The sequence below is a fragment of the Manis pentadactyla genome, chromosome 4 (genome assembly GCF_030020395.1).
Source record: "Manis pentadactyla isolate mManPen7 chromosome 4, mManPen7.hap1, whole genome shotgun sequence".
Lineage (NCBI taxonomy): Eukaryota > Metazoa > Chordata > Mammalia > Pholidota > Manidae > Manis > Manis pentadactyla.
Window position 1 is genome coordinate 53,379,761 of NC_080022.1, and position 17,415 is coordinate 53,397,175.

General features: G+C 43.9%; 1 protein-coding gene across 2 annotated transcripts in view; it reads left to right on the forward strand.

Moving 5' to 3' along the window:
• The first annotated feature begins 897 nt into the window (after window positions 1–897).
• Window positions 898–17,415, forward strand: part of CACHD1 (cache domain containing 1) — a 207,219-nt gene continuing 190,701 nt past the window's right edge. For both annotated transcript variants that reach the window (XM_036911301.2, XM_036911302.2), the window contains exon 1: window positions 898–1,655. In XM_036911301.2, the coding sequence (XP_036767196.2) occupies window positions 1,416–1,655 (240 nt within the window). In that variant the 5' untranslated portion in view covers window positions 898–1,415. The remainder of the gene's footprint in view (window positions 1,656–17,415) is intronic.

Genomic DNA, 17,415 nt, shown 5'->3' on the forward strand with positions numbered 1-17,415 from the left:
GAGTGCCTGAGCCAGGAGGCAGGAGCAAATAAGACGGTTAACCTTGCCTCCTCATGCTTCAGAGAACAGATGTGGGGCCGACTCCAGTTCACGAATTTTGTGGGCTTGTTTTTTGTTTGTTTTTGCTTTTGATGGGATCAGAGGTTTCACCTCCAAAGAGAGACAGAAAGAACTGTGTCGGATTTAAAAGCAAGAGCCTTGGAGTCAGACTTATGCTTAAATTCTGGATCTGCCTCTTAACCCCCGAGTGACCTCCAGCCATTTATTCTACCTCTCTAAGCCTGTCTTTGTTACCTAAAAATTTGGGATAAAGACACATACCTCATAGGGATGTGGTGGGGATTAAAGGATAATGTATACAAACCCCGGAGCACCGTGCAGGGCACACAGTAGCTGGTTAAAAAAGAAATCTCTTGATCCAGCGAGTGCTAGCTATTGTTGCTAGTAACATGGAAGAAAAATCAGTGGCCGTATAAACGGCCGCTCTCTCCCTCCCAAATCTCTGCCAGGCAGAAAGCCAGCGTCCTAGAACTTAAAGGGACTTTCGGTGGGTGGAACGTTCATCGAGTGGGATCCCGGAGTCCCTCGCGTTGGCGGAGGCGGTGAGAGCCGGGGTGCGTCGCTGTCCCCGGCAGCGCGAAGGTCCAAGTGACCCCACCCCGGCAGGGCTGGCACCCCAGCAGAGAGCCCGCTCTCCTGCCCCCGGCGCCTCGGGGGGCCGGCTCTGAGGCGGGAGCGAGGGGAAGGGAGGAGGGGAGGCTGGGGGACTTTCCCCGCCTCTCTCCTCGTTCCATAAATCACCGCAGCCGCGGCGGCGGCCGAGCCGGGAAGTGCGCGGAGCCGGAGCGCAGTGTGGTGGCACCAGACACCTCCCTTTCCCCACCGCTGGCGTGCTTGCTTTCACATTTTTTTTTAAGCCTCCCTCTCTCCCTCCTCGCTCGGGCGGCTGCCCCAGCCTCGCAGCCGGGTGGCCGCTCCTCCCCGTGGGTGCCGCCGCCCGCCCGCGCCGCCTCCGCCTCGCAGCGCTGGGACTCTAGGGAAGCGAAAGCTCGGCCGCGCGCGGCTCCGACTGTCAGTGCCGCGGCCCGCGCCCCCCGGTGCGGCGCCTCCGCCCTCCGAGACGCCCGCCGCGCCGCGGGGGCCGCGCCGGCGCCGGGGTCCCGGGGACCGTTCGGGTGGCCGCTTCCTCTCCCGCCCGCCGCCGGAGCCCGGCGATGGTGGCCGCCAGCGCTCCCGCGCTGTAGCGGGCGCCCCCTAAGTTTGGGAGCCGCCGCCGCCGCGGCGCGGACAGGCGTCTGCAGAAGGGCAAGAAAGTTTTGCGGGGTGCGCCGAGCCGGCCCTGGGCGCACCTCCCGCGGCTCCCTCCCCGCTACCCGGCGCCTGGAGCCCGTCGGCGGGGAGTGGGGGGCGGCAGCATGGCCCGCGAGCCGGAGGACGAGGAGACGGCTGGGGCGGCCGCCCTGGCCCGCGGCTACTGGGGCTCGCCGGCCCGGGCCGGGGCGCGGCGGCCGCCCCTCTGGCTGCTCTGCCTGGTGGCGTGCTGGCTGCTGGGTGATGTGGCTGACGCCGACTTCTCCATCCTGGAAGAGGCGCAAGTGCTGGCGAGCCAGATGAGGAGGCTGGCAGCCGAGGAGCTGGGGGTCGTCACCATGCAGGTAAGTGGCCCCCCTTGCGCCCCCTAACTTGCCGGGCACCCTTTCTTTTCTGCACAGAGCCCCGTCCCATTTCCCAGTACGGGTTCCCTCGACCATGCACAGACCTCTTTGGCATGTACAGCGCCTCCTTTTCCCCCGGGCGGACACCTTTGTCCTTTGCACAGACCCTCACCCCGCACCCCCGTCCCCCGATAACACACCAGTTCCTCTTCCATGCACTCAGGTACCGCTCTCTTTCTCCTCTGCAGAAACCCCTGCCCTTTGCACGGAACCCACTCTCCCCTCGACCCCCACTCAGAGCTCCTTTATCTCGGCAAGGATTCTCCAGTTCCCTCTCATCTCCTTTCTTAAATTGCACGAATTACCTTCGAGTCTTGTTTTCAGCCCGCCACCCCTGCAAACTCCCCTTCCCTCTTTGTGTACCCATCCCGGGACCTACGGCGCCGCCTGGTCCGCATGATTTTTTGAGGCCCCCCTACCCCCTTGACCACCTCCTGGTGTTCCCCAGACCCAGGAGCGTGGATGGGATTGGAGAGGGACGGCACCACGGCGCGCACAGCTGCTCCAGGGCCACCCGGGGCCCGGCGTAGTGTCCTCGGAGTGGATTCTGCGTTCCCTTTCCCCGCCCGGTGCATTGGGGGAGGGGTGGCCTCGTAGATTCCTAGTAGATTCCCGACTCTTGTCCTGTGCCGAGGACTTGATTGTTGCATCTGCTGTTGGCTGTTGTCGTTCTGCGAGCTGCCCACTGCATGATTTTTGTTTTGTATATGCCTTTGGTGGGAGGAAAAAGGGAACACAGTGAATAAGGTTCCATTTTTCCAGATTATTACCAGGTCGGCCCTCCCCAGTGGAGGAAGGTGGCTTACAGAAAAGATTGCCCGCCGCTGATAAGGAACCCTGAAGATGTTACTAATGACCAATAGTAGTGAACATTTCTAAACAGCAACCTCCTGGAGAGTCTACCCATCGTTATTTTAATCTAGTTGGCCGAAAAGGCCCATTCAATTAGGAGAGATTGAGGTGACATTTCGAGTCTGAATCCTTTACTATAACATTCTTCTGTAAAATGACCTCATTCTTTTATGCATTCTAACAACAATACTGGTGATGAATGTGGTCTTCGAAAGAGTGAAGTTTCTAGGAATGTGCTCTTGGAATAGGATTCTGACTTCAATTCTACTTAGGACCACCTTCCATCTCCCACCGGGAGAGTGTTTTGAATCACTTCAGGATTCAGGTTTCTGACGTGTTTTTTTTTTAAACCTTACTCCCTACCCCCTTCGCTTTGCCTCCCAGTCACCTCCTAGGATGATGATAATTTTACTAAAGCTATTTGCGCAGACCTTTTCCTCTGTAGTGAAAAATTAGACTTTTTTTTTTTCAAAGAGTGAGGTGAGGTTGAAGAAAGGGTAGTTTGCCTGAAAGGTAATTCTATATTTGCAGACACCCCGCCCTGAAGTGCAATAGAGTCGGATTTTCTTCATTTGCATAATAATAGACAAGCTTTTAAATACGTCATGTAACTGTCCTTTTCTGTGCAAGATCTTTCAGGTTCAGATTCAGTTATAATTTTTTCCATATGCATTTTCTGATTTCTAATGATTGCTGACAGAGTTCTTAGGAATGAAGTGACTTAGAGGAAAAGGAACTAAAATGTTAGGAAAAGACTAAATTTTTTGTCCATTGATGAGTGTTTCAATTTAGAGCACAAACAATTGTATTTTTACGTAGAGATAACTTTTTTAATAAAGGAAACTATGTTTTAACATGTTGCAGTTTGGGGCTGTGCTTGTAAGATTAGTAGGTATTTGTCACTTTCACCCCATCACTAGGGCCGGCAAGGGATCTTACGGTTTTTTTTCCCCCTTCCCATATAAGCTAAGGACTTGCTTTTCCTAAGATGCTGACAGCAGGTTTACTATTTCTCACCCGATCCTTGACAAAAGGTGAAATTGGATCCCAACACATTGTCATTCAGGTAGAGATCCAAAGCAAATGTTTTAAAAGACTTCCCTGTTGAAAAGGAGACACTTCAGGAAAAAAAAAGCTCTGATCGGTGGGGGGTTTGTGCCCAAATGGCCCTTTATCTCCTCCCAACTGGCCTCTAACACCTTTGCAACCTCATTGTGGAAACTGGCCTCCTGGGGACAGGGTTTTGTCTGGCAAAATGTGAAGTGGCTTCTCTCCTTTTTTGAAAGGAGAAGCACATACTGTATTCAAATTCCTCTTCATGAGCTGTACATTGATCTGCCACTTGGCTCCATCTGGAGAAATTGGGGATAGTCTCTTTTTTAGTTATGTTAGACCGTCAGTCTTCTTAGGACGGGGAGATACTTGCAAAATCTAAGACAGGTTAGATTCTTTGGGCCCATAGAACGAAGATTTCAAGCATCACATTTCCTCTGTAAACCTTTGGGATTTGTACAGTGGGTCTGAAATTATGTGGGTTTAGTTACCTAAAGTGCAGATTATATAGTCCTCCCTTGTGGAATGTTGGATTTTATAGTTGTAGAGCTAACCTGCTGTTCAGAGGTAGGCAGCCTCATGTGGACATTAAGGTGAGCAAGGTCAGATGTCCATACGCAGACCTGAGGGGGTTGGGGGAGAGGTTATGTCTCGTTACAGGAAAATAGTGTCGGACTTCAGTTAAGGGATTGACTCCTTTTATTTGACCTTGGCATTCTGAGCACAGTGCAAACCTTTCAGGACATCTTATTTGACTGGAAACTTTCTGTACATCAGTTTATATGTAAAAAGCCTATTTTCAGACTTTTAAATTGCATCTGCTGCTGCTGAAATTCTCCAAAGATAATTTTTAATTTTGAGAAATTGCGAAGTAGCCCTCCAATGAGGTCTGTTGCAGAATTTCAAGTGGCAGCCCATACTGCTCACAGGAGTTTGCAATGGGTAATTTTATTAAAACAAAAACCAGGACTTCTTTCAGCACTGTATTTTCCTGTTGCATAGTTTTTGTACTTGGTGATAGATAGTTTGAAAAGCAGTTTATCTTAAAGATTTTCTTGGAAAGGTTTTCTCATGGAGGCTGCCTACTTGTGTTTTTTGTTCCTTTTTAGTAATGGAAAATTAAAAAAAAAAACTTTAAATGATTTGCACCAACTAATTTTGCAGTGTCCTGGGAAAGCTGTCACTGAATACTGCCCCCCTGGCAGCAGACATCATACATCATGGGGAAAAGTCAAAAACCTAATCATTGTCTCCTCAGGGGTCTGGTGGAGGGAAGCCATCAGTGTTGAAATCTGGGAGCAGAGAGTGGCTGTGTCCAGGGAGACTTGTTTATGCTTATTCATTCATGCAACAAGTATTTAATCAAGCAGCATTGCAGAGTGGAAAGAACTCCACACTGGGTATTTGAAGGCCTGGGCTCCTGGTCTGCCACTTACAAGGGTGATCTTTATCTGCAAAATTGGGGATAATGATTCTTCCTGGAGATCTGCTCTGTGCACTTAATGAAAATAGTGTGTGAAGGCACCTGTTAATGTGAGGCTGGGGCCAGGAAATGTTGATGGATGTGGTTGTTCATAAATGCAGAAGTACTAATTGAAAGCTCACTGCACAGAGAATGTTTTGCTAGGTCTTTAGGGGATTTCCAAGGAGGTCTTCCAGTATAGCCTCTTAAGGAGTTCATAATCTGGAGGAGGAGGTAAGATTGCACAGGTAAAACAGTTAAGTTACAATGCCTGCTTGTTAGAAGGCCTTTCTGGCTCTGGGAGTCATTTCACCAGGCACTTAGAAGGCCCATTTAACATTATATGACAATATGGGCTTCCTAACAGCAAGGGCTTGGCACACAGCCAGTGTGCCCTCCTTGATGCCAGCTGTAACACAGCTCTGCTGGGCTGGGCATAGTCACTGTGAACTTGGCAGACACACCAGCAGGTTGGTCAGATAGCTGCTGTGTGGGGCCTGCAAGGGGACCTGTCCTTCCCATAGGGGCAAAAGAAATAACCAGAAGTACAAACTATAGCTTCAACTCAGATTGAAGGAAGTGCAGCAGCCAGGACAAAGATGACTTCAGAAACTGAACAGGGCTCAAATGGGGGTGAGATGTTGGCTGTGAATATAGAGCAGTGTTGTAAATAGTGGCTGCATCTGAAAGTAAAGGGGATGCCTCTTTGTATGCACAAGAACAGCACTGTAAGTTCATTGTTGATTCCTGCATACAATAAGCAAACTTTTGATGGGGCTTCTACTCTACAAGGAGCCTTGGATTAGACTTGGGGATATGATGGGGATAAAGCCTGGTCTGTGTCCTTAAGCTCTCAACTGATGATGGAGACAGATCAGAGTATTATGATAGATAGGGGTTAGTGAGAGGCAGAGAAGTGTTAGAATACGGCAGTTTGGCCCAATGGTAGTGCAAGGAACAGGGCATTACAGGGAATACAGGAGGGCTGCCTGAGCCCATCTGGTGAGGTCACATAAGTCAGCCAGTCGTCTCTCCACCTTTTCAGTCAACTGTCCACACACATAGGCCAGTTCTGAAAGCAGTAGCCTCAAACGTGAGGGGTCACCAAATCGTAGTTCATCAGACATTTCTAATTCCCTTTGGTGGCACAGGACAAAGGAGTTGATTTATCTTAAATACCTGGATAGGGGGGTGGCTGTGAGTCTTGTACCTCTTCATGTGGCCCCATGTCTTATTTCTTTGGCCATCGTCGGATCTTCTGTGGTTATTGGACATAAACATCTTGGTGGTTCTAGAACTGCCTGCAAATTTGCAGTTATGATTAGGCAAGGTTTGTATTTTCCCCTAAGTCATTTCCATTATACCAGAAAAGTGTGTTTTAGGATGATTTGAATGTGCTCTTAGGCAATACAGAATGTTTTAGGGAGGAAAATAACTATTTGCAAACAATGTGGTTTGATTCTATGCCCTGTGTACCATATCAACTCTGCTGCCTTGCTCTCTTCTGAAATGGAATATTTGGAGTAGAAAAAAAATTGACCATTGATGAGGACGCTGAGATGGACTTGATAAAATGATCCCAGGGAAGAGCATGTTGAATGACTTCTGATGGACTACCCTGTTGTGCTTAGTAAACTTCCTCTACTTCCTCTCCACAAATACCTGTCTTAGCTGGCCTTGTCGCCTATGTTTATGTTTTTCCTGCCAACCATACTTGAGTCTGGAGGAGTATGGGGGAGGGGAAGGAGATGATGTCACACTTTATAACTTGGTGCTATTTCTGGATGCTGCTTGAGGAGTTCCTTCCTTGAGCTTAAGTGGATGAACAGACAGGAACCTTGCAGAACTCTGGGATTTTAGTATTATGTGCTGTGGGATTTATTTTGGATCTGCTTGGACCTGGTGTAAAAATGCACTGAAATTCAAAATACAGGGGAACAACAGGGACAACAGTTTTGACTCAGCTAGTTGTAACTTCACTCATGTTATTGCTCTGAACTTTAGTGATGTCTTCATGCTTCGTTTGGTTAATGGAGGGAAATATATTTTAAAAGGTAAGTGTCTAGCACAAGGTCTAACATAGGAGCAGTCTGTAAATGGACATAAATACGGAACAGTCTGTTTAGTGCCAGGGCACAAAAACCTGAAAGGCAACAAACATGTAGCTCCGGAGCCTGAATGAAACCAAAGTCTAATCTTTAGAATCTGTGGATTTCAATGTGGTCTGTTCTCTGTCCCAGTGATTACCAGAGTGTGGTGACCAGACCTCAGGGATGTGGTGCAAAATCATCCTTTGGGGTTTGCAAAGAAAATATTAGACTTGCTATTCATAATTAACTCACTTACTTTCTTACAAAGATTTGAAAAAATACCCAGAAGTAAAAAGAATAAGGGAAGCATGTCTATGCCCCTGTTCCCCAACTTGAACAGTGATCAACTTTGCCAAGTAAACAAGGCTGGTTTCATTTCTGCCTCTGCATCCACCTGCTCTTTGCTTTCCCCCAGGTTATTTTGGAGCAAATTCCATGTATCACACAACTTCATCTGATTTTTATTGCATACTTATTTAATGTCTATATTTTAAATGTCTTATACTATATTTGTACACTAGTATTTAGGATTTGCAGCCCACAAATAAATACAACTATTTGAAGGATATTTACTTGCGGTTTATTGTGGTGTGCCTGAGCAAAACCATCACTGTGTCACCGAGAGTCTTAGAAATAGCTAGTATCTTTTGCCCAGCAACCTCCCCACCCTTCTAGATATAATGCCCAAGCTTCTTTTGGGAAGTTCCTCTGAGACTCTTATTTTCCTTCCTTACACATGCCATCTGGCCCTCATTTTCATGCCTGGCTTTCCCCATGAGGCTCTGAGGTTCCTTGTTTTCTTAGTGGCTGGCTTACAGTCTATGCATATGCATTTGACTGATGCAGCAGAGACCATGCCTCCTTATTCATGTCTTCCCATCCAGAGGAGGCAGGACCGAAAGGCACAAAGCAAGATAAGCTGTAAGCAGGAGGGAGAGGAGGGCTAAGGAGGAAAAGCTGGACTGACTTATATACATATTTGTCTTTGGAGGCTAGGGAGGGCAGGAGAAGTATAGCACATCCCAGTGCTTTCCTCTGAGAGCTCATCTTACCAGGGAGGCTAAACCAGTTTGTATGGGTGAAGGCAGTATAGAAAGAAAGGCTAAATAAAATATGGGATCTAGATCACACCCGGGGTTGCTAAATCTAACAAGGGGTCATTTGTATCAAATGAGTGAGGTTGGCAGGTGTGGGCCAATAGGGAATGGTGTGGACTATTGTAAACTAGAGGTGCATGCCAGGGCTGGAGGGAGTAGGTGCTGCTCAGCTCCTTCAATTGTTACCCATCGACAATGTGGGTTTGGTTTTGCCATGTGACTATGTTTTTTGGGATATCTCGTTTTTAGATGAAATGTCTTGATTCTTAAAATGTTGGCAGCTAATTCACATTAAAAGAAAAACACTCTGTGGGCCAAACCAAACATGTCTGCAGGCTTGATCAAGCCAAAGGCCACCAATTTGCAGTGTCTGGATTAGAATTATTCAGTGAACTCCAGGAGGTAAAGTCAGTGCTTGTGTGTAAAGGTTATGGTGAAGCAGTTTCCAGGTCATATAAAGGAAAACTTTCTGATGGAAGAGTTCTAAATTGGATTGCCTTGGGAGACGAGCTCCCTGTCATCATAATTACTTAAACAGATACTGAATGTTTATTTGGTGCCAGGTACTAGGTTAGGTCTGAGATATCAGTCAATTAATTTCCTATGCAGTAGATGTTATGAGAGGAGGTTTCAGATGTTTGGAGAAAGTATGTCAGGGATGTTAACCTGTTTGGGGGTGGAGATGGATTCTGGAAGGCCTGGAAAGATTGGAATGAATAGGAGTTGGTTAGTCGACGAGTGGAGTTTCCAGAAGGCTCCTTTGTGATGGTACCTTTGGGGAATGGAAAGATGGCATTAAGGTTTGGAGTTGAGAGAGAGGGAAGAAAGGCTGCAGGAAGAGGCTAGAGAAGTAGACAGAGGTCAGGTTGTGGGGTCCTTGGATATGACTTGTTATATGGCAGGTAGGAGATCACCCAAGTCACAGTGGCTTGAACAAGAAAGGAACTACCTACTTTAGAAGACTGAACAATCGGGCAGATCTTTGGGCAGGGCTAGATTAGGATACAAACCATGTGGCTGGGACCCTGTTACTTGCTCTTTGCATGCCTACTTTCTGAAATAGGCTCAACCTTTTATTTCAACATGGCTGGTAGTAGCTTACCAGTGTTTGAGTTGGGAACTAGCTCCCTGTGTGTGAGTCTCTTGTGTTTGGAGATGTGCCCTGGGGGAAAGGAACTAGAATCTGGAGAATCTGAGTTGCTGAAGTGACTTAAGATTCAGACACCACAGCAGCCACCTGTTGCCAGGTCCTCCCCACAGCTGGGTTCTGCTGACCCAAGTCCAGTCAGGAAGGGCCTACTTAGTGGTCTCCTTGCTTCTGGCCTGCAGACAGGCTGGCTAGCTTCCCCCTGTGGTCTGTGGTCTGCCCTGAGAGGTGTACAAATCCAGGCCCAGCAGACCTGCCCTTGGCATGCCTTTTCTCCCTGACCTCTCAGATCCACCAGTCTCTGGGTGCCATGAGAATTGGGGGGGACCAGAGAGAGTCAAAGCTACCTCCCTTGCGTTACAGATGAGAAACTGAGGACCAGTAGGGAAGTGGCTCTCTGGAGATCACAGCATTAGCAGACTTAGAATTCAGGTCTTGGTTTTACGACTGAGAACTTAAAACTGATGGTCTAATTGATAGCTGACCGGGTTTTCTTTTCTTTTTAAATGTTATTTAAATACCTAGAAGTCAGTGTGCCACTTGAAGAGATACAAAAATTCTGAGACTTACTACACCGTCATTGTATATTTTTTTAAAAGAGCAAATTTATTTGGTTAATAGCTATTTATAATAGTGAAGCTGTATCAGCAAAGTAATTTTTTATTTAAAAGGTAAAGCGTAAAAGAAAAGAAAACCTAGGGGGAAGAGCACTTTGAGTTATTTGTGTTTGTTTATATAAAAGGAAGGAAATTCCACCTGTAATTTTCAGGCAAAGTTCTATTTTAGAATTGAATTTCAGGACATGCATGTTGTTTCCCCAGTCATTAGGAGTATAAAGTTTGTTCTTTTCCCCCCTCCCGCTTCTTTGGCTAAAACTGCAATAGTATTATTACTTTGGAGAGGCTGTTTAATTTGATAACAACAAAATAAACATCATTTGATGCCTCTTTACCTTGACTTCTTTGTTTTGAGTTCAAAAGAAGTTTTCTTCTACTTCAGACTTATAGTCCAATGATTTCTGAGTTAATTACAGTTAGAAACGTTCCAGTAGCTATATGCCAGTGTGTGCTGACTGAGAAGTAGGTAATACAGTCCATGTTTCCCTGGAAATAGTGTACTTTTTTGGTAATTGGTGAGTAAAAGTCAGTGGGTAAATTCTTATCTGTTACTTGATAATATCTTGGTTCTATTCCAACCATAACAGTTATTTTAAAGACTCAGTCAAAGCCCAAGATGACAATACTTTTTTTCTTGATTCTGCTTGGATATGTCTTTAAAAATTTTTATTTTTGCATGGAGCATTTTAAAAATATACTTCGAGGCCCTGGTGGAAGGGCAGTGAAAATCAGCAAGCCAGTGAGAATGAATCTGAATTTTTAATTAGGCTTTGAGTTGCATCTTCAAAGTGTGGAGACATCGTTAGTGATATAAGTCCTGTTGCATTAGCAGAGACTGACATTTTACTTCAGATGGGGAGAGTGCAGCTGTCCTGTGCAGATAAAAGTTGCCAAGTGCAGAATAGCAAGGTGGATTGGTAGATAATCAGCTGCCCTACATTACTGCAGTGTGGATGAAGCCTGCCAGTCATGGGCAGGAAGGAGGAATTATTAGTGGGAGAAAATCCAAGTGTGTCATAAAGCAATTTAGAGTCACTTCAGCTGTGGCAGAGCTGATAAGGAGTATGTTAAGGAAACGAGACAAACTGAGTGTAATATATGATGGCCAACTTTCTTTTTAAAAAATTAATTCAAAAGAGGAATGGCTAGAAATGAATGATCCATGAATACACTGAAGTAGGGATTCATCAGTCTGCCCCGACTCCATGTGTAAAATAATTAACCAGCTTAAAATAGTCTCTGTGTTTCCATATCTCTTGAAAATAAAGTGAATTCTATCGAGGGAAAAAAAAAATCACAGGGAAAACATAAATCCTTGACAATAATGGTGTGTGTGACCAGGAAAAGACAGGGGAAGAAGAAATGTTGAAGTTTATCACCTCTCAGTTACAATTGTTACAATCTTTACAGATAGTTTGAGGATATTTTTAGGGCCTTAATGGTGGAAAAGGTGTGTACTTAAGTACTCTCAAAGGTTTTTCTGTCTTCTCATTTGTCTCCAGGAAGTAAGAGGTATAGAAAAACCTTTTGGGTTTCTCGTCCATCCTGAATCATCTGCTAATCAAATGAAACTTCATAGGATATTTTTGTCCGCTTGTATTGCTCTGTGTGCCCCTGCCAGGATACTGGCCTCCTTTGCCCTAATTCCATCCACTTCTGTTGACTGGCTTTCTGCAAGGCCGGTGCCTCTCCTGGCAGTCTGGAGACAGGAGGTGCTGATGGGGGCTGGGGTCCTGTGCTGCCTGGAAAGTGTCCTGTGAATGAGAGCTGCCCCTGGCTACAGGAGGGCCCATTTTTGGCTTGACTGCTTGCCCTGTTTTGTTCCTAAGGGACTGTCCCTGGGTTGTTCCTGCCCTGCTCAGTTTTGGAGAAAGCCTACAGAACTGAGGCTTTTGGAAATCTTGGCTGTTGGATCCACAGTTGATTCACTGACCCCCCTGTGAGACCCTCTGTAGTCTTGGTGGGGACTAGATTCTGTGCGGATTGTGAACCTATCACATTTGTTGTAGGTTGAGCTCCCTGGAGATGGTGTAAATTTAAGATTGCATCAAAGAGGCCTGGAAAATTTTTTTCCATACAAGTATACTCAGATAATAATTGTGGGCAAGAACTGCAAATACTAAAGCTTTTTTTAATAGGTCATAGTTATTAGAGTGTGAGCTTCCACAAGAAAATACCTGGATTTATTCATCTGTGTAGTCCTGGTTCAGTGAGCTCTGCGTCTGGAACATGGTGAGACCTCGAATGTCTGGACTTTAGAACTGAGTCGCCTTCAACAGTAGACTTTGTAACTTCATAATATTCATCACTACAAATTTAGGTTTTACTAGTGATTCGTGTGTCAATTTCATTACCTTAGACTTGGTGAAGTGTTCTTGAGGCTTAATTTGCTACCAAAGATATAAAAATGTTTCAGATGAATGAACTACTGGCAGAATATCCAGCACATTAAGACTAAGTATTTGTTGGTTCTGATTTTTAATTTCTTCAAGTTAGAGAAAGTTGTGGTGTGTATATTGAGGACATTGAGGAATATAAAAAATACAAAAAATTGTGTGTACTTGCAAATTATGTACTTAAAGCTACTTTATCCTGGAGGATAGAAGTCAATGGTTAATTTGTTTAACAAATATTTATTGAGCACACATACTGTACACCAGGTATTATGCTTGGATTTGGGTTTATGATTAAAAAAAGACATGAGCCCTACTCTCAAAGAGTGTTCCATCTAGGAGGGGAAATAGACGTTCAAGAAATCATAAATACAAATTGTAAACCTTGAGTAGTATTTTGAAGAAACAAGGGCTATAAATGTATAAACATTCCTACTCTAAGCACATACAAATCTTTGAACCTATGTTTCTTATCTCTAGGGATAGGATCTGTGTCATATGTTCAGTATATGTTAAACTTTGTAACCTGCCAATCCATTTTCTAAAGAGGCTATGTCATTCTGTGTGTCCCCTGGCAGTGTATGAGAGTCCTGGTTGCTCTGTATCCTCACCAGAGCTTGATTGGATTGGTCATTTGAATGTTAACCACTGTAAAATGTGTGAAGTAGTATCTCATTGCGGTTTTAATGACTAGTTCCCTAATGAGTAATGAGTGTGAAGCATTTAATGTACCTATTGTGATTAGTATATCTTTTTTGGTGAAATGTCAAAACCTTTGCCCATTTTTAAATTGGGTTATGTCCTTATTGTTAGTTCTTAGGAAACAGTGTAAAATTTCTGTAGATTTGTACAATGACCACCATCATCCAACTTTATAACATTTTCATTACTTTCAAGGGTTCCTGTGTGCCTCTTTATTGTTGAGTTTGGAGAGGTATGTAGGCTTTTTAAAAATTCAGATGTACTTTTTATTTTCCATATTTTTGCCAAATTCTATACTTTTTTTTTAAGTGACACTGTTCTCAGAAGAAATTTGCTTTCATTATTAAAGAATGATGTCCAGGATTAAAAAGATGAAAGTGTAATCCAGGATACATAAAAATCTTTTAAAAAGAGGTGTGGATTTTGCAGTTCATATTTTCAGCTAAAAACAAAGCATCGTTTAAGAGTTTTGGTTCATGTGGCCTGTGTAAATTCTTAGGTTTGGTTAACTTGTCAATCTGTTAGTAACTATTTATTGAACTGTTCTGCCCTAGCATTGCTCTCAGTGTGGGGGTCTAGTGATGAATGGAAAAAGTCCCTAAGTCCCTGCCTTTAGGGGCTTATATTCTAGAAGAGGGAGATAGATATTTAAATAGGCAAAAATTAAATAAAGATAACTTTGAATCCTTATCAGTTCTGTGAAGAAGATTAAGTACAACAATAAGTGTTCAAAAGAGGCCTCTTGGAGGAGCTGATATGTGAGCTGAGGCATGACTTGTATGGGGGGCCGCCTGGGAGGACCTGGGGGAAGGAGTAGGAAGTGCACAGGGTCTGAGGCTGGGAGAATGAGCTTCGTGTGTCTGGGGAGCTAAAAAGAGGCACTGAAGGTGGGGGGTTGGGGTGGGGGTGGGAGGTGGAGGAGGTTGGGGGGTGGGGGAAGAGGGTGGGATCACTGTGGAGAACAAAGAGTTTGGATCTTACTCTGGCTGTAGGGGAGGATGTTAGGCAGGGAGTGACGTGGTTGACATTTTTTTAGAAATGCCTCTGGCTCTGGGGGTTATGCTGGTTATATATGGGACGAAGTTGGGGATGGCAGAAGTGGAGGCAGCGACCCAGTTAATAATGAAGGTATTTATTCTTCATGGAAAGGTGTTGCCAAATTTAAATACAATGGAATTGTATTATTTAATGATGAACGTCAACAAAGGCACACTCTGGCCAAGGCTATGATTTGAAAAGAAATAGGACAGCTGCAGCTGTGATAGGATAAAGATTCAAGAAAGTAAGAGATTTCAACATAGAAAATACAAGCAACATTGGTCACCTCCAATGTTTTTACAGTATTTACATATATTCTCTGCCATGTGATTGCTCTTATCAAAGCCTGTCAAGATCTTAGTTTACCAGCTATGTAATTTTTGATAAGTCCTTTTTTCTTCATAGCCTCAGTTTTTTCACTTAATAAATAGAAAAATAATATATGCCTCAACCCTGGGTTGCTGTAAAGGTGGTGATGTATGCATGTCATAGACTCCAACTCCTCATTATCCTCATCACCATTGTATTGGATTCTGGTAGGGTGTTTTGAATTGAAGTAATAACCCATTCCAAGAAACTGCCTTAAAAGATAGAGTTCATTGGCTTGACTAACTGAAAGATTTACAGATAGGGTGAGCTTCAGGCACAGTTTGATCAGAGCCCTGGCTCCATTTTTCCCCCCCCTTTTACTCAGACTGGCTTTTACTTGTATAAAATGAGTGCAGTGATCCTAGGCCTTTCAGGAACATGCCACATACCAGAAGAAGACACCTTCCTCTTCCACTCATTTGAAGGGTGCCCTGGGCTCACCCTGATTGGACATTTCTGTGGTTAGCAGAATGCAAGAGGATGGGATTACATTAGTTTCTACCAATGAGGACCTATTTCTAGAGCTGGGTGTGGGGCTGATTCTACCAGCATTTTATGACTGCTACATGATCTGGTGATTTGGATCACAGAGAAGTAACACAAATGTTCACTACAGTTATCTGTCATCATCCTAATGGCAGTAGAATATGGGAATGATTTTGGTAATTTTGGCTAGGTCTTAGTTATGGACTCCCCATTCCCCTCTTTTAAAAATTTTAAGTGTTTAAGGAGCACCTCCATGAAACAGAGGAAGTACTTGGTGGGTTCATGCCAGCATGATAATCTGGGACTGCTTAATCATTTTGTTAGAAGAATCAAATCAGCTAGTTTAGAAGGCAATTCTAATACTTTATATGTTAGAAAATAATTTTCACTTTGTGTGAGGTGGTTGTTTAGGAATTACAATGCTGGTGGGGTTTACATTTTATAAACCTTATTATTGATACATCTTAATAATGTAATATTTTATAGACAGAATCATGTTTCTAAGCATCTGGTATCAGACACTTTATGTGTTTTGCACATTTCAGTTTTTTGACCAGTCTCTGTTTCTGTTTGCCCTGCCCTACTTTCTTGTTTGGCTGTGTCTGTTCCATGATGACATTTTAAAAAGTCATGAAGAAAATTGCCCTTTTAGAATGAATGTGTTAAATAACCTGAATTTAGTTCATTTAGTTGTTGAAACTGATTATTTATGTTCATTTGAAAATATATTCAAATTTTATTGGATTTTAATAAATGATTATTCAGAGATTTATAGTTGCAAGAATATTTACCACCAATTTTGGACAAAGTTACCAAGGATTCATTGTTGAGGGAGTCTCATTATGACATAAAATTATCATGGTGGGGGAAGTATGAAGTATCCTTTTTTAGTTTACCCTCCAAAAATTTGTCTTCTATTTGATCTCATCAAAGAGTTACGGGACTTGAATGTAACCCAGTGAATTTCATGTTAAATTTTCATTTAGCACATTTATAAATTATGAAGTAAAGGTATGCGGTACCATTTCCCAAAATACCTGACATTGAATCAGAAGATGGAAAGCCTGCTAATGTAGCTGCCATTGTTCCTCCATCCATTCTTTCCCAGCACTTTAAATGTGCATACAGTCTACCAAGCAGTATACCTTACTCTGTAATTTTAGGTATCTTCCATTCATTAGAACTTGATTTTTATACATTGATTCTCTTGGTTATGAGACTAAGATCAAAATTCTGTAGACATTGGACTATTTCTTCTTAGTTTTATCATCACATTAGAATTCTATAAATGCTTTTTCTCACAAAACACTTACATCACTATATAACACCTTTAAAACTTTAGAAATGTTCTTATATATTAATAATCTAATGGGGAAAATTAAACGATGAAATAAGTAACCCTTCATTTCACATATATTTAATGTTTACTACCAGCAGGCATTCTTGTAGATGCTGAGGATAGTCAACAAAGCACAATCCTGCTTTCCTGGAGCCGCAGTCCTTCTAGGGGGAGATTAGTTGGCAGGCTGGGAACAGCAAGGGGACAAGGGTCAGCTCAGGGAAATCATGTGAATGTAATGGTCAAGACTTCTGCTTGATGGATGTGAATGGGTCACGTGGCCGGGGGGTGGGCGGGGATTGTCTGAGGGATTAACTCTTTTCAGGCTAGTCTGTATTTCTTATGTCATTTTCGGAAGACTCACTAGTGGCCTGTGAACAATTACTATGTTTTACTTTTCCTCTGTGTGTTTCCTGTAAATCCTTAACTTGGATTTTTTATTTCTTTTTTCTAACTGAGCTGCCTGAGACTTACTCCATTCTCCAAACTCTTAGGACTGTCCTGTCAGGAAACCTACCTTCTTAGAGGTTTTTGTGGATGTACTTTTAACTAAAAGCTATTTTTTAAGTGCTGCAGAGGCCATCCCTGGAGGTGTCAAGAGACATGAAGGCCTGGCGGCTGTCCTGAGTTCACAAGTGGCCTGGTTTCCAAGGCTCATTTCGAAGTCTGTTGTTTGCAACAACATTCACCCAGATGGGTTATAAAAGCAGACCCAGTTCCCAGGCCAACTCACAAAAGCCTGTGTAGAGAAACTGGGATCCAACCTTTTCCCCTGTCCTCCTGAGCCTTGAGTTCCTCACTGTAAATATTGGGAGTACATTCATCATTGTTGTAGGGTTCCAAAGAAGGGATGCAAGAATATCTGGCATAAGGCCTGGTACCAGAGGTCTCAGAATGCTAGCCTTTCTTTCTGAAGGGAGATGTTGCTCTGTCTTCATAATGTAATGCTGCAGCCCCCTGCTCTAGGTTTTGAGCAGCAGTGAGCGCCCTGCATGTGTGTATGTTGGGGGTGGGGGGAGAGGGATGAAAAATGAATATAATGCATCTCCTATGTT